Here is a 21905-nt window from a genome sequence, read left to right as displayed (position 1 = left end):
AAGGCAAGAACTTGATCTCCACTTGATCTGGTTGTAGATACTTGTGATCTCCCTCCAAACCAAGCTTTAGGATCCAGAAGCTTTTTACCTTCAACTCTCACATTGTTAGATGGCGCTCTCTAGGTAGAAGAATGACACTGTGATACATTTAAGGAAGCAAAATATCCTAATCGTGTTTCTCAAAATTTGAGAAATGCATAGATCCATTAACATTTTTTAACATAACTTCAATGCTATCTTTATTATGTTATAAAATGTATACAGACATAAAACTCTGCCTACAGTTTCTATAGAACTATACAACTTACTATGAACTGGTGATTGTTTTGCTGAATCTAAGTCACTGCTCACCACATGAGTAGTGCTAGGACTGTGGCAGTGGTGGGACTCTGGTGGGGATGCCTGTGCCACTATGTACTGAGAAATGATCCCAGTCTCTCCCACCTTCACCTTAGTGAGACTGCTGCAGAGCCTCTGTGCCTCCAGACTGCTGTGATGTCATCTGGCCTTTGCTGGAACTGAACACAATTATGAAATGTGTTCTTCATAACATAACACATAGCTGTGACAGTTAAAGTATTACCACTTGGAGTCACTGTGATGCCTTCTGAAGCAATACTTGGTTAGAAGGTACTCATGCTGTTTTGTTTTTTAAGATTATGGCTGAGATAAAAACATTTAGACATTGTCAGAACTCAGAGACTAACAGACACACTGTCCTGATGGGTAAGAGTCTGAGGCCCACTCAGGGCCCCAGCTGTGCCAGCTGTTCTTGGAGATGGTGAGTTAGCCACTGGAATCTCTGGATGTCCATTTCCTCATCTCTAATGTAGTAGGTAATAGTACTTCCCTTGTACGCTGTTGTGAGAATAAAATAAGATGCACGTAACTGTCTCCGCCATGAAGTCAGCCTTTTTCCCCCTGTGGGTGCTGAAGAAGCCACAGATAAAAGAAAGATCAAGGGTTTGAACAATAGTCTTTTTATTTATTTGTTTATTTATTTATTTTTTGGGGCTGCACTGGGTCTTTGTTGCTGCATGCGGGCTTTCTCTAGTTGCGGCGAGCGGGGCTACTCTTCGTTGTGGTGAGCGGGCTTCTCATTGCTGTGGCTTCTCGTTGCAGAGCACAGGCTCTAGGCATGTGGGCTTCAGTAGTTGTCGCACGAGGGCTCAGTAGTTGTGGCTCACAGGCTCTAGAGCGCAGGCTCAGTAGTTGTGGCGCACGGACATAGGTAGCTCCGCGGCATGTGGGATCTTCCCGGACCAGGGATCGAACCTGTGTCCCCTGCATTGGCAGGCAGATTGTTAACCACGGCGCCACCAGGGAAGTCCCTGTAATAGTCTTTAAGTGGATTTTGGATAGCTTTAGATGACTGTATCAGTCAGGTGGAAGGTAGCAGAATGAGGATTATCAGTGGAGGGGTTTGACCACTGTCTCTTGCTCATTCTTCATCCATTTAAATTTTTACACACACTTCCATGCTGTGCTTTGCTCGCCTAAACTGTAGCACTGGGCAGAAAGAGGTCTGTTGAAACAGGTGTTGCCCCTCACGTCTTATAGGAGGGACACGTATCATCTAGCAATTTGATACGAATGAGAAAAATCTCCCCAGCCACTGTGTACCGAGAAATGAGTCCGTACATTCAGGTGGTTGTAAATAAATTTGCCTAATGTTTACCCCCAAGAGGCAAGAACTGAAAAATGACAGCCCAGAGGAGGGGTGGAAATCTCTCTTCTGAAGTAATAGATTCTACCTAGCACCCGTGATGTAGGTCTGGTAAGCCACTGAGTTTTTGAGGTGAAAGCAAAATTCTTTCCTGTGAGCCAAACGTGGGGTACCATGCCAGTTCTATTCTGGAATATCTATGTGTGGCCCTGAGACTGGCCTATGTGTGACTTGCAAAGTTAATGATTATCCCAGCAGTTGTCTAAACTGCTTGGTTCCACTGGGCTGCTGCAAGCAGTTAGAGCAGTCTCCAGAGAGCAGCATGTTCCCCTTGCTCTTTGGTGCTGGACTGGTGGCTCTGAACCTAGTGAGCTCTGCAAGGAGCCAGAAGACAGAACCTCTTAGTGGCTCTGGGGACCAGCCCCTCTTCCGTGGTGCGGATCGATACGACTTTGCCATCGTGATCCCTCCAGGAGGCACAGAATGCTTTTGGCAATTTGCCCACCAGACTGGATACTTCTATTTCAGTTATGAGGTGGGTCATACTGGGGACTTGTTTTTCTTGTTTGTTCATTTCCTTTTGTAAAGGGGGTCAGGTTTTAAATGAACACAAGGTTCTAGTTGTCTTTATTATGCTGTGACTCCCCACCTGTTAATGAAACAGACCTGCAGTTAAATGGAAACTCCTGATGGATGAATAATCACTAAAACATATGGTTTGGCTTCTCAAATTGGGGGCTGTGGAAGTGTGCTCAAAGTCATGGGACAAACCGGGTGCCTCTTCCTGGAGAGGTAATCATCACACTTACTCGAGTTTAGAGATGAGAGGCAAAAGAATCCATTTTTTAAATATTAAAATAATATGGATATGGTACCAAGTTGAATGAAAAGTCACATGAACTTTGGAGACAAACCCAGAGATTTCAAAGATGCTTCAGTTTATGAGGTTGGGGGAGCAACATTTACTCTCTTGCCTTTAGGGGTAATTCCAGCAAATTGGAGAATCAGTAACTCAAGGCTTCTCTATGCAGTCAGACCTGTTGCTTTTAGGAAGGTAAATGTTTTCAAGTTGCCTGTTCACAGGCCAAGTACTTTAATCCATGCTGTGCCCAAGGATGGTCTGCTCAACAGTAAACTTAGAAGCTGTTCATTTCCTTTGTTCTTTATCTTAGAAACCTATTAACTTTCTAAATTTTGTTTACAGAGTAAAAGACTATGTTGATCTTATTCTACTCCAATGTAACTTACAATTTATTTTAAATTAACCTACCAGAGATTTTTCTTATCTCTGAATTTATAATAGAATAGTAGCTACTAGTCAGGTCACTGTAGCCTGGGCTTATCAAGACGCAGCTTGGAGGCAAGTACCTATTGAATGCCTTATTTATTTACTGTCAAGCATCAAATAAGCCCAAATCTAGTATACCACTGGGGAGGTCAAAACCAAGTGAGTTCTGCCAAGAACTCTACAGCCAGATTCATATACACCAACATGTCAGCTGCATGGTCTGAGACGTGTTTTCTTACCAGGGGTGCTATTGGCATTTGGGTCATTTCTTTGTCCTGCTTACTATTTCTAACACGGCAGGCTATTCAGCATTGCTGTCCCCGCCCCCCTTCCCCTACTCGCAACACCAGGGCAACGTCTCAGCCCAAATTCAAAGTGGGGGTTGGGCAGTACCATCCCTGATTGAGAACCACTGTGCTGATGGTCACTGGATGTCAATCTTACCATTCAGCTAGCTTCCTGATGATGCAGCAGGAGCTTTTCTCCCTCTTTCATGTGTCTCGGCAGGTTCAGCGGACACTGGGAATGTCACATGACCGGCATGTTGCTGCCACTGCACATACCCCACAGGGTTTCCTTATAGACACCACTAAGAATGTTCGGGGCCAGATTAACTTCTCCACCCAAGAGACAGGTCTGTTTTCGTCATCACGGCTATTATAATAATCATACGTTTCTTTGAAATTGGGAAAATAATGAGGAAATATTGAACTTAATTAAGTACCTGAGATGTAAAAGCTCTGGCTTTTTCACATATGGATGGTGAAATAGTAAGAAAAAGATTTAGCCTTCAACACCAAAAACCAGATTTCCTGGAGACTGCCAATGGCCAAGGACATTAATCAGCGGTCCACTGGCAGTTTGGAAGCAGTCTCCAGGTGACTAATTATTATAACTCCAGGGTCCAGAAGCTCGATTTTATCTTATCATCTCCAACGAACCAGATTATTGGAAAGTGATCAAAACAGGCAGACCCACTTATGATACAGAATTCCAATTAATAAATTTATTATGGGACAGTATTTCTTTTCAGTCATCAAAACACTTGAGCCAGTTACCAAAAAGCAGAACACAAGGAAATGCATGGCCATGAAAAATATCCGCATTCTACAACAAAGCACTTCTCCAGTCACCAGAAAATTCCTACAGCCAGATCGAGCCTGTCCTCACCCTGGACGGCACCAGTCAGTTTGAACTGTCCTCTCTACCAGCCAGGTGCACAAAAAAAGACTATTTCTCAACAGGGACGTAAGAGAATCACTGAGTGGCACAGGATATTCAGCATTATTATGCAGCATCTTTGGCCCCTACGTAGTGCCTTCCAGTCATTTCGACAATCAAATACACTGCCACACCTTTCCAACCCTGCTCCTCCTCACTCCTCCCCCATCAACACACGTGGGGAGGTGACCCCAGTTGAGAACAAGCACCAGTACATACCCCAATCATCAGCCCCCATACAGACCACCTTGCAGGAAGTTACTCCAGTAGGATAGCTTCTTTCATTCACAAAGCATACATTTTTTCCCTACTTTCAAATTCAAATGATATCCCAACTCTCATGGTATGCAAGAAGCAAACACTATGCTCTTAATATGCTCTTGATCAGAAATTCCTTAAGAGATGTGGGAATTATACGTTGAAAAAGAGGAAGAAAACATTTTCTATCCAACATAGAGCTAAAGCTACCAGTATTTGGCAAAACAATATTATAAATAATTAGTAAAATAAGTTTCAAGTAAGATCAGTATCTTCCACATCAAAAACTGGATTTTGTACTTCCTAAGTAAAAAGAAGGTGCTATAGTAGCACATTTAACACTGGAGAAGAGTTATCTCCAGGGAAATCTAGAGGGTGGGAGGGTGGGAGACCAAGATTTGGTAATGATCTAGGGATTCCTACAGGTTTTTATCAGCTTTGTCTAAAAAATCAGCAAAATCACTTTGGTTCTGTACAAGTATACCTCAATTTTGGAGTCTTCTATGAGGGGCCTGAGATGGACCACAAAGAGAAGAATGAAAGAAAACAACTGAATGATACTTTGGATGCAATTGAGGTAACTGTTTTGTGGGAGAGAAACATCCATGGAAACTGACTTTAAATTTGGAGGAAAGATTAGAATTATGGGAGTAATATCATCAGAGTGAGGGCTCATTTGGGTAGAAAACAAACAGGCAAAGGGATTTGAAGCCTTTAATTAATTTTGTGACTTGGAGCTCTTGAAATTCCTCACTTGTTTTATACCACGAATTGGCAAACAACGGTTCACAGGCCAAATCTGGCCCACTGCCTGTTTGTTTTTTAACTTAGATACAATTCACCACTTTAAGTGTACAGTTTAGTGGTTTACAAGGTCCTGCAACCATTACCAGCATCTAATTCCAGAATAGTTTCATCACCCCAAAAAGAAACTGCAGACCTATTATTCACTCTGTGTTCCCCATGCCCCTCACCCCTGGGTAATCCCTCACTAATCTACTTTGTTTATATAGATTTGCCTGTTCTGTACACTTCATATTAAGTGGAATCATACAATGTGGACTTTTGTCTTTGGCTTCTTTTATTTAGCATGTTTTTAAGGTTCATCCACATTGTACCATGTATTAATACTTCATTCCTTTTTCTGGATGAATAGTATTCTATTGTATATTTAAAACACATTTTGTTTATCTACATATCAGCTGGTAGACATCTGGGTTATTTCCACTTTCTGGCTATCATGAACAATGCTGCTGTGAGCATTTGCCTACAAATTTTTGTGTGAACATGCTTTCATCTCTGTACACATATAAGCGGTATACTCTGCTGGCACATATGGTAACTTTTTACCTTCACTGAGGAACTGCTATATTCCACAGTGGCTAAACCATTTTACACTCCCACCAGCAGTGTATGAGTGTTGCAATTTCTCCATATCCCTGCCAACATGTTATAGTCTTTTTTGCTATAGCAATCCTAGTGGGTATAAGTGGTATCTTGTGATTTTTGAGTTGTGTCTCCCTGACACTGAGCATCTTTGCATGCTTTTTTGGAGAAATGTCTATTCAAATCCTTTGCCCATTTTAAAATCTGGTTATTTGTCTTTTTATGATTGAGTTCTAAGAGTTCTTTATATATTCTGGATACTAGTCTCTTAACAGATATATGATTTGCAAATATTTTCTCTCATTTTCTGGGATCTCTCTTGACTTTCTTGATAGTCTGCTTGATGCACAAAAGCTCACTGCCTGTTTTTGTAAGTGAAGTTTGACTAGAACACAGCCATGCTCATTTGACAATTACAGTTGGCCCTCTGTATCTGCAGATGCAGAACCTGCAGATGCGGAGGGCTGACTATGGGATTTCAGCATCCTCTGCAGGTCCTGGAACCCATCTCCCCACTGATAATGAGGGACAGCTAACTGGACATATTGTCTATGGCTGCTTTTGTGCTACAGTGGCAGAGCTTAGTAGTTGCAAGAGACTGTATGGCCTGCAAAGCCTAGAATATTTACTGTCTGGCCCTTCCATAAAAATTTGCAGGCCCTTATCTTTTACCATATACAAAGAACAGAAGACATCACCCAGAACAGCAATGATGTGCTGAGTACATGTCTAAATCTAGAGATAATCTGGAGGAACTTTCTAGTTTTAGCACTGAAGTTTTTCATTATAAAAATTATTTTTTTATAACTGAAGTCCAAGCCATTTTTTCATAGACAACAAAACTAGCATTTATCAACAACTCCAATAGCCAATTTATTACATACTATAAAATCGTAAGTTACTCAACTTCCAGATAAACTAGGTTAGTGCTGGTGGGTACCCAGGGGAGGCTAGATGAGGTTACGGAGGAACCCTTTCTGTATTTCATTTTCTGTCCTGCAGAAGAGTACACGAAAGCTGCAGAACAATATCTTTCACATGTGGCGATACTACAACTTCGCTCGCATGAGAAAAATGGCTGACTTTTTCCTACTCCAGTCAAACTATAACTATGTGAATTGGTGGTCGACAGCCCAGAGCCTTGTTATTATTCTTTCTGGGATCCTGCAGCTGTATTTCTTGAAGCGTCTCTTCAACATCCCAACGACTACAGACACAAAGAAGCCAAGATGCTAAGCTCGAACAACTACAGTGCCCTGGCTCTTTTCTTCTGGGGCACAAGCTCTCTCAAATCTTTGTAAAGTTATTGGGAAAAAATCAATTTTTCTTGTTAGAAAGTTGTAGCCTATTGCTCTCATCTACACAGGCAAAATAGCAATAAATAAAAGTGTGTAAAGTTTTGACGTTGACTATTTCTAAAGTACACACTAAATGCTACCATCAAAATACTGTCCATCGTACTGCAGCCCCTTAACCTTCACTATGTTTATTTAGAAATTAACAGAGAACCTTGGAAGGGAGAAAAGTTGAAAAATATGGGACAAAAACATATAAAACTGGGTTTTATATGTTGCATACAAAAACAGGAGTTGGTAGAGTGCCTTTTTGTAATTGAAAAATGATTTATTTTTAGAGATGTCACCTTTGGAATTTAAATTAAGCAGTATATGCACTAAAGAAATTGCTTTACAATACAGGTACTTAAAAATTTTTTTGTCTGTGACATGTTTTTCACTAAAAAATATTTTAGTAATTCTAAAAATAATTTTGGAAGGCATGGGAGAAGGATGGAGGAGCTAAATTATTATTTCAGGGTTTCTGAGTAGTGCTTTTTGTCCAGTCCAGTCATGTAATTAAAGATTTGTAAGAATATATGTATAAATGAATCACTTTGCTGTACACCTGAAACTAACTCAATATTGTACGTCAACTATACTACAATAAAAAAATTTTTTTAATTAAAAAAAACCCAAAAGATTTATAAGAGAAATTGTTTTAGAAATCAAGGTGATAAAAATAACATTCAGCCTGGGATCATACCATTCAAGAAAAAGAGTGAGAAAACCGCTTGTAAAAGCCAAGATAATATAATCAAATTATGTTCATAAGATCCTACTCTTAGTAACAGAAATACTCAGTATAAATGTTACAGAAATAACTCTTACCATTTATTCAACACTCTCATTTGCCAGGCACTGTGCTAGATGCTTTACGATCACGATTTCCACTTCTAAAAACTATTCTTAGGAAGACGGCTAGGCTGCTTTTTGAAACAGAAGGAAATGAAGCTTATTAAAGTTTAATGACTCATCTAAGGCCATACAGCTGGTAGATGTGAGAACTGGTGTTTGAATCCAAGTTTTTTTCCACACTACACAGCACCTACCGTAAAGAAAATCGGCAGAATAAACTGCTCTTACTGTTTTATCCAAATTTCATTTGTAAAATTCCACACACGACCTACTATTCTGATGGCAATATCTATCTTTCATAGTATTAATAAATAAGAAAATTCATTACGTTCTTATCATGTGTTTGGAAAACAGTGTTATCACAGATAACAATACGCTATTCTTGTCCTCAGTTCCAACAATTTAGAACCTGTTACTCAAAACAAGAAGCCCTCTGATTCAAATATAAAACACAGCATTCTAGTTAGTCATAATCACAAAGATCCAAAACCCCGTTTTTGAGCCATTTCTGCATAATAAGAATCCAGCCTGCATTTGTCCATAATAGAATATTAAACTAAGAAGTCCCTGAAGAGGTCACAGTGTTGACAAAATTCAACATGATGGTGGAGCCTACACAGACACAGGAAACAAAGCTAGGCCCTTCCACACAGCCACAAGTCCTCGCGATGATTTCGTTTTAAGTCAATGTCTCTTCATGCCGCACATATTCCCCAATGTCTGCTTGATGAAATACCACAATCGCCATGGGGTCTACTTTCCTGCAGTCTTGTGTAGACTTTGCTGCCACCCCAAAACCCTGGGATTCAAAAGAAGAGACACTGATTCACTCAAGTCATTCAATAAGTACGTATTGAGGTCTGGAAACAACAAAGACGAAAAGATACAGTTCTTTGAAGAATTCAAAAGGTGCTGAGAATTTAGTCTCTCAAGCGCAGACTGAAAATACATCCATCTTGAATAAAAAGATACTTGATTTTTTAACAGCAACCATCTCTACTCACCAAAGGGATGTCTGCCATGGAGTACACCACAACTCCCTGGTATTGAGAAGTATTTTCAGTGATTCGACCAAGTCCAGATTTCAGCACATGGTTCCCATACAGGAAGGATTGCTCTGCTCCAGGTTTTATCCACACTTTATACTGTAAAAAAGAGAATTAAATCCAAGAGACATAAAAATGCTAAATAGTTAGACCCCTGCAGATAGGCTAACTGCTAGATCTATGGTTAATTTCTTTCTTTTTATCCCTTATGAACTAAGTTTTTTTGGTTCTTTTATTTATTTTCTTTTCAGTTTAAGTATAGTAATCTATAATACCATGTTAGTTAAAGGTGCAAAACAGTGATCTGATATTTCTATACATTACAAAAGGATCACAATAATATAAAGTTATAGTATCTGTGTCATCTGTCTCCATACAAGATTATTAAGATATTACTGACCATATGCCCCGTGCTATATATGTCACCTGTGAGGTTCGTCTGTCTTGTAACATGAATTTTAAAGAAAAGAGAGAAAGAGTCATGCTTCCCTTAATATGTTCACCCCACGAAGAGACCAGCCAGGAGGTTCTTACCTCGACTCTACAATCAACTTCTCCCATGGGCAGTTTAACAGCTCTTTTTCTGTACCCCACTACGCTCCTCTTCACAGCCACCTATTTGCTTTTTGGTCTTGAGCTGGGTCTGCATAGGCTTTTCAGTTTCTACTGGAGATAACCACCACTGCGGCCACACAGGGCTCCTACACCTGAGCCCCGACCACGCCCAGGCATTAAGATGTACACACATCTCCAGGTGCTGGCACTGACCCTAAGCACCGTCAGCGACTCCGTCGCAGAAAAGGTGCCCAATTCTGCCTTCTGATGTGGCCCTCAGCCTAGACTTCCTCCATCCCTAGTGGCGGACTGACACCACCCCACAAACCTTGGCATACGGTGCTAGGTAATCCAGAGCCGTGATGTGCAACCGAAACTTGTGCGTCTTCGTGAATTTTCCGAAGCACGTCCCCAGCGACACCAGCTTGTCACCGGAGATGTTGGCGGCCAACTTCAAAATCTTCTCACTGAAGGGATAAAGAAAAAGGCAGTGTCAAATGAGGGAGGCTGGAGGGACCCAGGACCCCACCCGGCTCCATGCTGCCTACCCGGCCCCGCGCCGCCTCACCTCACGTAGTACACCCGGTCGTTGTGCAGCCTGAAACAGTAGGTGCCGTCGGGCCTGTCGACCAGCAGCTGCAGATTCTCCCCGATGCTGAGAGCAAAAGGAGGACTAGAGGCCGCGCCCGGACTCATCCCGGCACCGCGCCCCCCGCTCCACCCATGCCCCTCCGCGCCACCCACACACTCCCTCTTCTGCCCCGCGCACTCTTACTATTTTGCTATCTTCTCAAACATTACTCGCGTCTCCTCTTCAGTCAGAGGCCGCATTTTCCCGCTGGGTTGGAACGCCGGATCCTCGTGCCTCAGTTACCGGAAACGGAAGATCAGCCGCTCCTTGGCAACCTCAAAGCCTGCCTCTCTAGCTGCTTTCCAGTCGTTTCCCCACGCTAGCGCCCCGTAACCTGGACGACTATCGGGGAAAGAAAGCGGGCCTGATGAGAAACCATAGAGACCGGAAGTACGCCCCGGCTGCTTTCGATTCTACGGAGTCAGCGCCCTCGCTGAGCGGGAGGGGAAGTGACGCTGCTGCTGAGAAGATGGCGGCGACAGCGACTCTTCCGCTCTCGACTACGGCCTCGGCCACAGCGACGGCCACCGCGGCTGCTCTCGGGGAGGTGGAGGATGAAGGGCTCCTGGCGTCGCTGTTCCGGGACCGCTTCCCGGAGGCCCAGTGGCGGGAGCGGCCCGACGTGGGCCGCTACCTCAGGGAGTTGAGCGGCTCGGGGCTGGAACGGCTGCGGCGCGAGCCCGACCGCCTGGCCGAGGAGCGAGCGCAGCTGCTGCAGCAGACGCGCGACTTGGCCTTCGCCAACTACAAGACCTTCATCCGCGGCGCCGAGTGCACCGAGCGCATCCACCGCCTCTTTGGCGACGTGGAGGAGTCGCTTGGCCGCCTGCTCGACCGCTTGCCCAGCTTCCAACAGAGCTGCAGGTGCGGCGGGTCCGGTGCTAAAGGGGCTTTTAATACCTGTAATCGCTATCATTTACGACGATAGAAATAGCTAACACTTAGATAGCGCTTACCATATGCCAGGTTCTCCTCTGAGCATTTCATTAATCCATTTAAACTGCACAGCAGCCTTCGAGGTAGGTATTGTTATTTGCATTTTGCGTATGAGGAAGTTAAGACACAGAGGTTAGTGACCGTCCCAGGGCACAGCTAGTAAGTTTTGAAGTCAGAATTGGAACCCAGCAGCACGTCCCTCTCTCATAGGGCTGTTGTGAGCACTAAATAAAGAGAATCCATGCGAAGCACTTATCATTGGGTCCGACATAATTAACACTCCACAATTGTCAGCTTAATATATGTGCATATTTATGTAAACCTATACACACAACACAAACACACAACACACATGTACACACAACAGCTTGGACCAGAGGTCATCTGCTCTAAACCGTTCATTGATAGGAGGCTGACAAGGAAATCCTCCCGTTTGGGGACAGTAAAAATCATCATCCAAAAAAAAAAAATCTTCCTTTTTGACCCATATTCTCCCTCCCTCGACCCTCAATCCATTATCCCTAATTCTGCCTTCCAGTCTTTCGTGATAAAAGTTTAAGTTTTCTTTTGAGTCTTTGCATATTTGAGAATAGCTTTCATACTCTTCCAATCCCTTAGAATAGATGGAGGGCTTCACAAAGCAGGTGTCTGCAGTTACCGAGAAGAAATGGAGACTGTAGCAGGAACTGAGGTTGGACCATAGCATAGGAGATTAAGAGGCTGAGGGAACTTGGGGGTAAGGCTGTAGTTCTAGGCTAGTTAGGGCATTATGAAAATAATAAGAATAGCTGTTATTAAAGGAACATTTACTCCATATCAGGTCCTATGTTAAATGCTTTATACACATCATCTCATTTAATTCTCACATCCTTATGAGGTGGGTCCTGTTACTATTTTACCAATGAAGAAACAGTTCAGAGAGCCTAAGTACCTTGCTACAGCTTGTTAAGTGGCAGATCTGGGTTCAAATCTTTTTATCACTTATTAGTTGTGTGATCTTGGACAAGTTGCTTAAAATCTCTGGGATTAAAATTTCAAGGGTAAAAGTACTTATCTAATGGGGTTGGTGTGAAGATTAAATCAGATAAATCAGCCCAGTGCTCAGTTCATAGTAAGTGCTTGGAATTTGTAGCTAAGACTTGGATGCAGAGCAGTGAACCACCAATGTACTCCTGATTGTTACTAGGAATTTTGTGAAAGAGGCTGAGGAGATCAGCTCCAATCGCCGAATGAACACCCTGACTCTAAACCGGCACACGGAAATCCTGGAAATCCTGGAGATCCCTCAACTCATGGACACCTGTGTCCGGAACAGCTATTATGAAGAGGCCCTGGAGCTTGCAGCCTATGTACGCCGACTGGAAAGGAAATACTCCTCCATCCCTGTCATCCAGGTAGCCAACTTGCCCAGAGAGGACTCAAGCTGATGTTCTTGTGATCAGTAATTCTGTGGTCATCACTGACCCTTTAGGCAGAAACCTTAGGGAAACTCCTTGCATTTTTCACATCAGTTTCTGCAAGGCAGGCAGGCTTGATCATAAAACATACATTCATTATTCAGTCAGCTGATAAATATTAATCATGTGCCAGGCATTGATCTAGATGCTGGGAGTACAATGTGAACAAAGACAAGGCCTTGGCTCTCATAATCTGCTAGTTGGCAAATAAATAAATAATATCCTTTCAGATAGTGTTAAGTATCTTAACAAAATAAACCAGGGAATGGGGCAGGAGGCTAAGGTGGGTTACTCTAGGTAGAGTGGTCAGGAAAGGCTCTTCTGGTGAGATAACATTTAAGCTGAGACCCAGATGACGAGAAGGAGCCAGCCACATGAAGATGTGGGGGGAGAGCCAACCAGAAAGTGGTACGAACAAGTATAGCAGGCTAAGGAGGGAAGAAGTTGGAGTGTTTGAAGTATAAAGATAGCCATTCTGGCTGGATTGCAGTGAGCAAGGGGAGAGCATTAGGAAGCAGGTGAGGGCAGAAGAACCAGGCAGGGCCCGTAGGCCACAGTGAACCAAACCTTTGCTGGTGAACCTGTATGCATCAGTTTTAGGAAATCTACTTTGTATGTCAGGACAGCAGTGGGAATGTTGGTCTGCAGTATTCAGGGTTAGTGGAATGGGTTCCAGGGAGTGTCTTTCCCAGCGTGGTGACTCACCCCCTGTGTCGTCAGGGCATTGTGAACGAAGTGCGCCAGTCCATGCAGCTGATGCTGAGCCAGCTGATCCAACAACTGAGGACGAACATCCAGCTCCCTGCCTGCCTCCGTGTCATTGGCTTCTTACGGCAAATGGATGTCTTCACCGAGGCTGAGTTGAGGGTCAAGTTTCTTCAGGCCCGAGATGCTTGGCTCCGATCTATCCTGACTGCCATCCCCAGTGATGATCCCTATTTCCACATCACGAAAACCATCGAGGCCTGCCGTGTCCATCTGTTCGATATTATCACCCAGTACCGTGCCATCTTCTCAGACGAGGACCCGTTGCTGCCCCCTGCCATGGGTGAGCACACCGTGAATGAGAGTGCCATCTTCCATGGCTGGGTGCTGCAGAAAGTCTCACAGTTCCTGCAGGTGCTGGAGACTGACCTTAACCGAGGGATAGGCAGCCGTCTGGACTCTCTGCTGGGCCAGTGCATGTACTTTGGACTGTCTTTTAGCCGGGTAGGGGCTGATTTCCGGGGTCAGTTAGCTCCTGTTTTCCAGCGAGTGGCTATCAGCACTTTCCAGAAAGCAATTCAGGAAACGGTCGAGAAGTTCCAGGATGAAATGAACTCCTACACCCTCATCTCAGCTCCAGCCATCCTGAGCAGCAGTAACCTGCCTGCTGCTGTTCCAGTCACTCAGCCGGGGACCCTGCAGCCGCCCATGGTGCTCTTAGACTTCCCACCGCTTGCCTGCTTCCTCAACAATATTCTGGTCGCCTTCAATGATCTGCGCCTCTGCTGCCCCATGGCCCTGGCGCAGGATGTGACTGTGGCCCTGGAAGACGCCCTTGCCAAGGTGAGCACATACTGTTGGCTCTCTTCTGGGGCCTCCTTTAGTAACAAGTGGCCAGACTTTTGTAATAAACCAGTCTGTGTGACAGTGGTGCCTGCTGACTTCGGTTTAGTGTGGTTTTAGAGGTTTTTCTGGTTGAAAAGCTCTGGTTAGTCTCCTTTCATGAAGTGTCTCACCTGTAGTAATGGTTCAGTAATATATTGATTTTCTATTGCTGCATAACAAACTCACACAAACATAGCAGTTTAAACAACACACATTTATCATGTCTGTTTCTGTCGGTCAGGAGTCCAGGCACAGCCTAAATGGGTTGGTCCTCTGCTCACAAGGTTGCAATCAAGGTGTTGGCCAGGCTGTGGACTCATCTGGAGCTCAGGGTCCCCTCCTTTCAAGCTCACTCACAGTGGCAGATTTCTGTTCCTTACAGTTGTAGGACTGAGGCCCTCAACTCCTAGAGACCAGCCCACTCCACAGGCAGTTCAGTGTGGCTTTTTGATTCTTCAGAGCCAATGGGAGAGCATCTCTCCTTGCTAAGTCTCCTTTAGAGGAGTCCTCAACCCTCTTTTAAGAGGCTCATCTAATTAGGGTAGGCCCACCCAGGATAACCTCCCTTTTCATTAATTCAATCAGCCGGTTAGGGACGTTAATTAAAACAGCCAAATCCTTCACCTTCGCCATATTCTGTGGGTTAGAAACAAGTCACAGATTCTGCCTGCACTCAAGGGAAGGAGATTACACAAAGGAGTGGATACCAGGGGGTGGGGATTACAAGAGCCATATTAGAATTCTGCCTAATACAAGTAATACTACCAACATTGCTAATATCCGAGTATGGTGCATTTTTACACATTAAATCTTTAGATATTGGGTGTTTCTTATAATTGATGACATCTTACAGTTGCTGTCAGCCAGGTGGCAGTTGTGATGTGGTTGTATAAAATCTTTCTGTTGATGTCCTCCTGTAAGAAAGAGCAAGGAGGGCTTCCCTGGTGGTGCAGTGGTTGAGAGTCTGCCTGCCAACACAGAGGACACGGGTTCGTGCCCCGGTCCGGGAAGATCCCACATGCCACGGAGCAGCTGGGCCCGTGAGCCATGGCCACTGAGCCTGCGCGTCCGGAGTCTGTGCTCCGCAATGGGAGAGGCCACAACAGTGAGAGGCCCGTGTACCGCAAAAAAAAAAAAAAAAAAAAAGAGCAAGGAAGAATGAGCAACGAAGCTTTTTAGGGTCAGTGAAATTCAGATAATAGTAATTAGCTAATATTCATCTAGAGCTTACTTCATGCCACGTAATTTATCATACTTTACACATATTAAAACTTAATTCTCACAACCCTGCGAGGTTAGGTCCTGTTGCTGGCCCTACTTTATAGATGAGGGAACTCAGGCACAGAGGGCGTGGGGTGCTTAAGTAATCACTTAGAGGCCATAGAACCAGTGAGTGGCACAGCTGGAGTTTGAGCCCAGAACGTCTGGCACCAGAGTCTATGTTCGTTATTTATTTATTTGTTTGTTTGTTTGGCCGTGCCTCTTGGCTTGTGACCAGAGATTGAACCTGGGCCCTCGGCAGTGAAAGCACAGAGCTCTAACCACTGGACTGCCAGGGAATTCCCCAGAGTTTATGTTCTTAACTCTGTCACTGTGACCCTGCCTGTAATGTCAGCTAGGCTGTTATTTGTATGTGGAACTTCTTTTCCAGCTCTATTTTTTCCTCCTTTACAATTTTCTAGTGGTTCTAGCATTGTGGAACTTCAGAGGCCTTACTCAGTAGAAGCCTTTTATAGTGTTGCTTCATCTTCCTGGATCCACCATAGTTCTGGTCCATCTCCCATGGGAGCCAAAAGCAATGTATTCTGTGTATAATTTCATGATGCTCCTCCACTGGAACTGGAAACTGCACTAGTAATAAAACTAGTTGGATAAGAAATACATCAGTGAAGTGACAGAATTGTGAAGATTGACCACAATTGTGAATTTAAACAAGATAATAATATCATGTACGGTTTGGAACAACTTTCTTCATGAAAACTTGAGAGCTGCACATTTGTACCTAGTTTTATACACTGCTGATGGTGATAGACTAACCCGGTGATTGATGGTGCCCTTGTCTCTTAGGTAACAAAAGTAATCTTGGCCTTCCATCGTGCCGAAGAGGCTGCCTTCAGCAGTGGGGAGCAAGAGCTCTTCGTCCAGTTCTGCACTGTCTTCCTGGAAGACCTCGTTCCTTATTTAAATCGCTGTCTCCAAGTCCTTTTTCCTCCAGCTCAGATGGCACAGACCTTAGGTAAAAGAAGGGAAAAGATTCTTAAAACTATTTTATTGACATAATTCACATACTAAATAATTCACCTATTTGTAAAATTCAAGGTTTTTAGTAAGTGTACACAGGTGTGCAACCGTTACTACCATCTAGTTTTAGAAAGATCCCCGGTGTTCATTTGTCGTCATTCCCCAATCTTGCCCTTAGCCCCTGGCAGCCACTAACCTTTCTGTTGCAGTAGATTTGCCCTTTCTGGACATTTCTTATCAACAGAATCATACATTATGTTTATATCTAGCTAAGTGGAAGAAGCCAGTCACAAAAGAACCACATAATGTATGATTCCATTGACATTAAATGTTTACAGATGGTGTTTTTAAAATATTTTTTAGAATTTACCTTCCCTTCCCTATGCCCCTTCTCTCTTTGCCTGTGAAGGGGGTGTGGGAGGCACAATTTCCCAAAGGGTAGTGGGCCAGTGATCCCACCAGCAGAGTGGCTGCTCTCTGCTCCCCCAGCTTTTCCTTGGGCCTGTCCAGGGAATCCAGTGCCTGCTGAGGCTCTCCTGGTGCTTTTTTTCTCCATCCGTCCTGCACTGTTCTGTTTCCATTACTTTCAAAGTCTGGCTTTACCGCATAGGCGCCTGTCCCATATCACAAAGGTGATTTTTACTGTATTGAAATATGGTAACTGTGTTCGTTACTTCCAATAAGTGTTTTTTTGTTTTTGTTCTTTTACCTGTGACACATAATTAAATTCATTAAACGCTTTTTCCACTTCTATTCTTTACCATCTGGGCCAGGCATTCCACCCACTCAGCTCTCCAAGTACGGAAACCTGGGGCATGTGAACGTCAGCGTCGTCCAGGAGCCTCTGGCCTTTATCCTGCCGAAGAGAGAGATGGCCTTCTGTCTAGACGACAAGGAGCTAGTCCCCGAGGTCACAGCTCCAGCGCCAGAACCCCCAGACGAGGGGCCAGTCCTCGAACCTGTCACCCCGGCTTTCCCTGACGGGGGGCAACAGGAGGTGGGATCCGTGGGACCGCCGCAGGCAGCCGACGAGCCTAGTGCAGGCACTTGACAGGCGCCCCCCAGAGGGGCTTACTTACTGCAGCGCCCGGTGGGAACGGGAGTTGCCGCGCGTGGGAGAGGCTGCGAAGGCATAATTAACGGGAGAACCTCCTGGATATTCTTGTAAATGCTTGATTAAACTATCAGAAATGGAATTAAATAATAAAGCTGGTGGACGCCACCCAGAGGCAGGCTGCGAAGCGTGAGCGGCGCCGGCGTTCCCGGAAGGCCCGCGGGAACTGCACTTCCCGGAGTCCCTGGGGGCGGGAGCTTCGGCTACGGGGGCCGGCTAGGGACGCGTGCGGGCGGGTGGCTAGGCTCCACGCGCCATGGGTCAGCTGGGGGCTGGGCTGCTGCTGCGGTGGCTGCGGGCGCGTGGCTGCGTGAGGCCGGCCTTGCAGTGGGGAGAGCGGGTAGCGGGCGGCGGCGCCCGGGCCTGCAGCTCCAGGCACCCCCCGGATGGCCTCGAGGGCCCGGCGCGCCGGCGCTCCTACTGGCGCTACGTGCGGCGTCTGGTGCAGGGAGCGCCGGAGCCGCCGTACCCGCGCGTGTGCCAGGTCGGGGACCCGGCGCTGCGGGCCGTGGCGGCCCCGGTAGAGCCGGCACAGCTGGCGGGACCCGAGCTGCAGCAGCTGGTGCAGCGGCTGGTGCAGGTGATGCGACGCCGCCGCTGCGTGGGCTTGAGCGCGCCGCAGCTCGGAGTGCCGCTGCAGGTGCTGGCGGTCGAGTTCCCCGAGGCGCTCTTCCACGCATGCGCGCCGCGCGTGCGCGAGGCCCGTCAGATGGAAACCTTCCCCCTGCGCGTGTTCGTGAACCCCAGCCTGCGTGTGCTGGACAGCCGCCTGGTCACCTTCCCCGAGGGCTGCGAGAGCATCAGCGGCTTCCTGGCCTGCGTGCCCCGCTTCCAGGCGGTGCAGATCTCAGGTGCGCGGCGGTGGGGTCCCTGGGGCGGATAGGTAAATGCGTGCTCCCCTTTAACCTGCGGAGGCGGCGGCCTCGGATCCCACGAAACGGTTTCCGCAAAGTTCCAGTTAAAGCGTAGACATGTTGATGGCTGATCAGCGGAACCTACCTACCCACGAGCAGACCCTGGAGTGGACAAAATTCAGGACTGACGCGATGCGATGGGGCAGGAGGCGCCTGTGAGAGCAGAGCCAGCTCAAGTGGGGCACAGGGTTGGGGGGTTGGGGTTTGGGAGGGTGGCCTGATTCCCCTGTTAGCTCACACCACATCCTCTGCCCTGTCACTCACCTTGTGCCTGTTTGTCTGTCTGTCTCTCTCTCTCACACACACACACTCTCTCTCTCTCTCTCTCTCTCTCTCCTGCGCCAATTAGATCTGTCACGTGGAATGGGAGAAGTAGAACCCAGCTTTGCCTAACCCAAAGTGATAAGCCATTACCTGTCATACCACAGTATGTTTTGCAGAGTGTGATTCTTTGCTGGGGTTGGGATGATTGTTCCTCTTGAGCCAGTCACTTGGGAAGATCATTTCTCATTTCAGCCCCATAGCGAACCCAGCAACCTACTCGTCAGAGTTGGGAACCAGGCTGAATACTTGGTAAGAGGCAGAGTTCAGACTTCTTTTCTAGGAAGCATAGGGGCTGCCGTCTGCATTCCCTTCTGATATTGCCTCTTGTAAATAGGAACAGCCAGGGGCAAGGAAAGGCTAAGTAGGTTGAGAATGATGCAGTTCAGCATGTCCTCACCCAGGCTGTACCTTCCTTTTCAGGGATGGACCCCGGAGGAGAGCAGGTGGTGTGGCAGGCCAGTGGGTGGGCAGCCCGCATTATCCAGCATGAGATGGACCACTTGCAGGGCTGCCTGTTCATTGACAAAATGGACAGCAAGACATTTACAAACATCCATTGGATGGAGGTGAATGACTAAAGCTTTCCTGCTGCATCTGAGGACCCTGAAAACCAAAACACAAACATTTTGGCTTTAAGCTGGGCATGTCTTACCTGGCATCGACTTGGTATTGGCTCTGCTCCGACAGAAAACAATGGTCTGTCAAAGCATGCCTTCCCGAGTTGGAGGAAGATGTTAATGTTTGCCCTGAAATGAGCTATGGACAATGTATTGCCTTTAACTTGAGAAGAAAAATAACTCCCCTGAAGGAGTGGACATTTCCTGGCAATTTTGTATGGAGATAAAGATGGGGCACGGGCAAGTAAATAGCCACTCTCAGTAGACATGATTTCAGAAGAGCTGTATCATCTGTTCCCAAAGCCAAGATTAGATAATATAGTCCCCAAACACCTGAAAGCTGTGTTTTAAAATGCGGATTAAGGCTGTGGTTGATCGCCTTCACCAAGTTCTTACGTTTACAAAGGGCTCAAGTGTGCTACCTGCATAGTCTCCATTTGTTTTGGATACCAGTTTGCCTGTGGAAGTAAAACACAGGACAGAATGTCCCCAGTTCAATGACAATATTAACGTAACTGAGTATTCATACATTTTAACAGGTTCAGATACAGTTTAGGTCTCCAGCTTTTGCTTTCCACCTTTAACAGACCTGGGGAAGACTTTTCTGCTGAGATCTCTTAGGCAGCTGGTACTTGGCTCATTCTTTGGATGGAGGCCATGGAGCAGGGCTAGGGGAGGGGTGATATAGGTTTCCTCACGATCTGAAAGAAGAGTGTTCTGATGAAACCTTTCCTAAGCTGAAATAGCATAAATTGAAGAAGCAGTTACCTGGGGACACATCTTGCTAACAGATGCACAAAATAAATGGAGATAAAGCACAGATTGTCACAGATACAGTTCAAAACTGTGGTGGCTTGATGCTGAGCACAGCTCCCAGGTAAGGAGCTTGGCGGTGCCACTCTGGCAGCTCTGAGTGCGTGCTGCTTCTATAATGGCTCACTGCAAAACAAAAGCTGAATGCTATTTCAGCTTTCACCTTTTCCGTAGAAGTGAAAATCCTCTTCAAATTTCTTTCCATTAGTGAAAACAGGTACTAATATAGGTCTTTCATAAAAGCAAAGCAGTGTAAAGTGAAGTTACAAAAAGTGGGGGATGCCTGTAGTTGAGAAGGAGCAAAGAGCCTCTTCCTGTCACAATTAGGGCAGAAACAGAAAGCAGAACTTGTGCTTCCTCGTCAGCACACTTATTCTGAAAAAAATAAATTAGCATCATGGTGACCAGTGTTTTAGCTTTAAGATTCTGTCACAGCTTTGTCAAGAGGTTAAGGAACTCATTTCTTTTGACACTTGTCTTACCTCAGTTTTATGTTGAGTTTTGCCATGCAGGTACTCTTACCAAAGTCCTCAAAATCCAAGTACCCATAGAGTAAGAAGTCCAGTAAGTTGTTTAGAGAAAATGTGTTTTAAACAGTAGTTAATTAAATGACCCCAGGAAAGACCCATTTTCCCCCATGGCTTTCTCTAAACAGCCAAGCCTGGGGGCCTGTGAGGCCAAGCAAAAGAGAACTGGCTCTCTGTGCATCACACTTCAGAGAGAAACAGGGCCCAGCACTGCCCTGAGGTGAGGACAGAGACTCAGCCACCTGGGAATCTGTAGTGAGCTCTCACGTATACTGAAAACACGTATCCTTAGGAAAGTTAGAATTCAGTGAGCCTCCTTTCTATTGGACACTGTTCAGAAGCTCCTGCAGGATGGCATCAAAACATTCTGAAGATTCCTTACAGGCTCTGCGGTTAACCGTCCTTAGTAATGCCTTTGTAATGCAGATCAGTAGTATTTGCCTGAAGCTTCCTGAATCAAGGCCTAAAAATAATGATTGCCCAGGGTGGACTGTGGAGAAAGCCTGAGACTACGCTGCTGACAATATATGAAATTTACTGTTATAACCAAATCCACATACAAGGAAGGATTTGATCAACTAGCCCAAGACACTACAACCCAAAGACAAAAAATTCTTGCATTTACAAGAAAGAAAATCTCTCCCACCTTGGCCAGATATTATCAGCTGCAGAACCACACAGATGAGCACCTTGAGCTAATAAAAGTTTTAGAAGTCAACTTCCACAGCGAAAATCAATGTAGGCAGAAGGTTTAGAACAGAATTCCCAGGTAGGGAGGAAGTGAATTTCAGAGCAAGCGCTTAGGGAAGGAAATTCCTCTGCACATATTAGCCACATTAAGCATAGCCACCGTGCCAGCCTCAGTAGTGAACAGAACATTCATTTGCCCTGTTACTGGTGGAAGAGAGATAAATGGAAAGGCAGGGCAGCTGTGAAAGCTGTGACTAGAGCTGTGAGGATGAACCACGGCAGTCCTACAGTTTCTGCTAACCCCTGTGACTTGCCAAGGTGTTCAAGCAGTAGAAATAAGGAAGCAGGTTAAGAAAAAAAAAAAAAAGGCAAGAGCCTTCTGATTTAAGTAAAGGTAACCAGACACAACTAACTAAAATGAAGCAGTACAAGGAGGGGG

General features: G+C 45.5%; 3 protein-coding genes across 10 annotated transcripts in view; 2 read left to right on the top strand and 1 right to left on the bottom strand.

Moving 5' to 3' along the window:
- Window positions 1-10596, bottom strand: part of NIP7 (nucleolar pre-rRNA processing protein NIP7) — an 82535-nt gene extending 71939 nt beyond the window's left edge. For 3 of the 5 annotated variants that reach the window (XR_010939020.1, XR_010939021.1, XM_067718904.1), the window contains exons 1-4: window positions 10388-10596; window positions 10181-10267; window positions 9941-10079; window positions 9016-9156 (exon numbers count right to left, since the gene is read on the bottom strand). Coding sequence is in view for 3 of the 5 variants with exons in the window: in XM_067718904.1 (XP_067575005.1) it covers window positions 9016-9156; window positions 9941-10079; window positions 10181-10267; window positions 10388-10443 (423 nt within the window). In the remaining 2 variants the exon portion in view is untranslated. Of the gene's footprint in view, window positions 1-959; window positions 1285-3938; window positions 8811-9015; window positions 9157-9940; window positions 10080-10180; window positions 10268-10387 lie in introns of those variants that run through there. The other 2 variants (XM_067718902.1, XM_067718903.1) reach the window with 2 other exon arrangements.
- TMED6 (transmembrane p24 trafficking protein 6) lies at window positions 1935-7220 on the top strand. Its single transcript, XM_067718907.1, has 4 exons — window positions 1935-2201; window positions 3462-3588; window positions 4859-5010; window positions 6822-7220. Exons 1-4 carry the CDS (start codon window positions 1989-1991, stop codon window positions 7053-7055), a joined length of 726 nt encoding a protein of 241 aa, XP_067575008.1. The 5' UTR covers window positions 1935-1988; the 3' UTR covers window positions 7056-7220.
- On the top strand, window positions 10596-19775 carry COG8 (component of oligomeric golgi complex 8). 4 transcript variants are annotated; one of them, XM_067718890.1, is made up of 7 exons: window positions 10596-11107; window positions 12366-12573; window positions 13357-14184; window positions 16294-16462; window positions 17241-17416; window position 18936; window positions 19240-19775. In XM_067718890.1, the coding sequence occupies exons 1-7, from the start codon at window positions 10611-10613 to the stop codon at window positions 19395-19397; spliced, it is 2037 nt and encodes a 678-aa protein (XP_067574991.1). In that variant the 5' UTR covers window positions 10596-10610; the 3' UTR covers window positions 19398-19775. The 4 variants fall into 4 exon arrangements, with proteins under 4 accessions (XP_067574991.1, XP_067574990.1, XP_067574992.1 ...); XM_067718889.1 differs by lacking the exons at window position 18936; window positions 19240-19775 and having other exon boundaries at window positions 17241-17693; XM_067718891.1 differs by lacking the exons at window position 18936; window positions 19240-19775 and having other exon boundaries at window positions 16294-16468; window positions 17208-17693.
- Window positions 19776-21905: the final 2130 nt, after the last annotated feature.

Source organism: Pseudorca crassidens, chromosome 20 (genome assembly GCF_039906515.1).
Source record: "Pseudorca crassidens isolate mPseCra1 chromosome 20, mPseCra1.hap1, whole genome shotgun sequence".
Classification (NCBI taxonomy): domain Eukaryota; kingdom Metazoa; phylum Chordata; class Mammalia; order Artiodactyla; family Delphinidae; genus Pseudorca; species Pseudorca crassidens.
The sequence above is the reverse complement of the archived record's forward strand: the minus strand, read 5'-3'. Positions and strand labels throughout refer to the sequence as shown.

Excerpts from the sequence above, each read along its gene's own strand:
- TMED6 (XM_067718907.1), top strand. The coding sequence starts at position 1,989 with ATGTTCCCCTTGCTCTTTGGTGCTGGACTGGTGGCTCTGAACCTAGTG. Across the intron at positions 2,202-3,461 it reads ACTTCTATTTCAGTTATGAG|GTTCAGCGGACACTGGGAAT; the intron begins GTGGGTCATACT and ends GTGTCTCGGCAG. Across the intron at positions 5,011-6,821 it reads ATACTTTGGATGCAATTGAG|AAGAGTACACGAAAGCTGCA; the intron begins GTAACTGTTTTG and ends TCTGTCCTGCAG.
- COG8 (XM_067718890.1), top strand. The coding sequence starts at position 10,611 with ATGAGAAACCATAGAGACCGGAAGTACGCCCCGGCTGCTTTCGATTCT. Across the intron at positions 12,574-13,356 it reads CCTCCATCCCTGTCATCCAG|GGCATTGTGAACGAAGTGCG; the intron begins GTAGCCAACTTG and ends CTGTGTCGTCAG. Across the intron at positions 14,185-16,293 it reads TGGAAGACGCCCTTGCCAAG|GTAACAAAAGTAATCTTGGC; the intron begins GTGAGCACATAC and ends CTTGTCTCTTAG.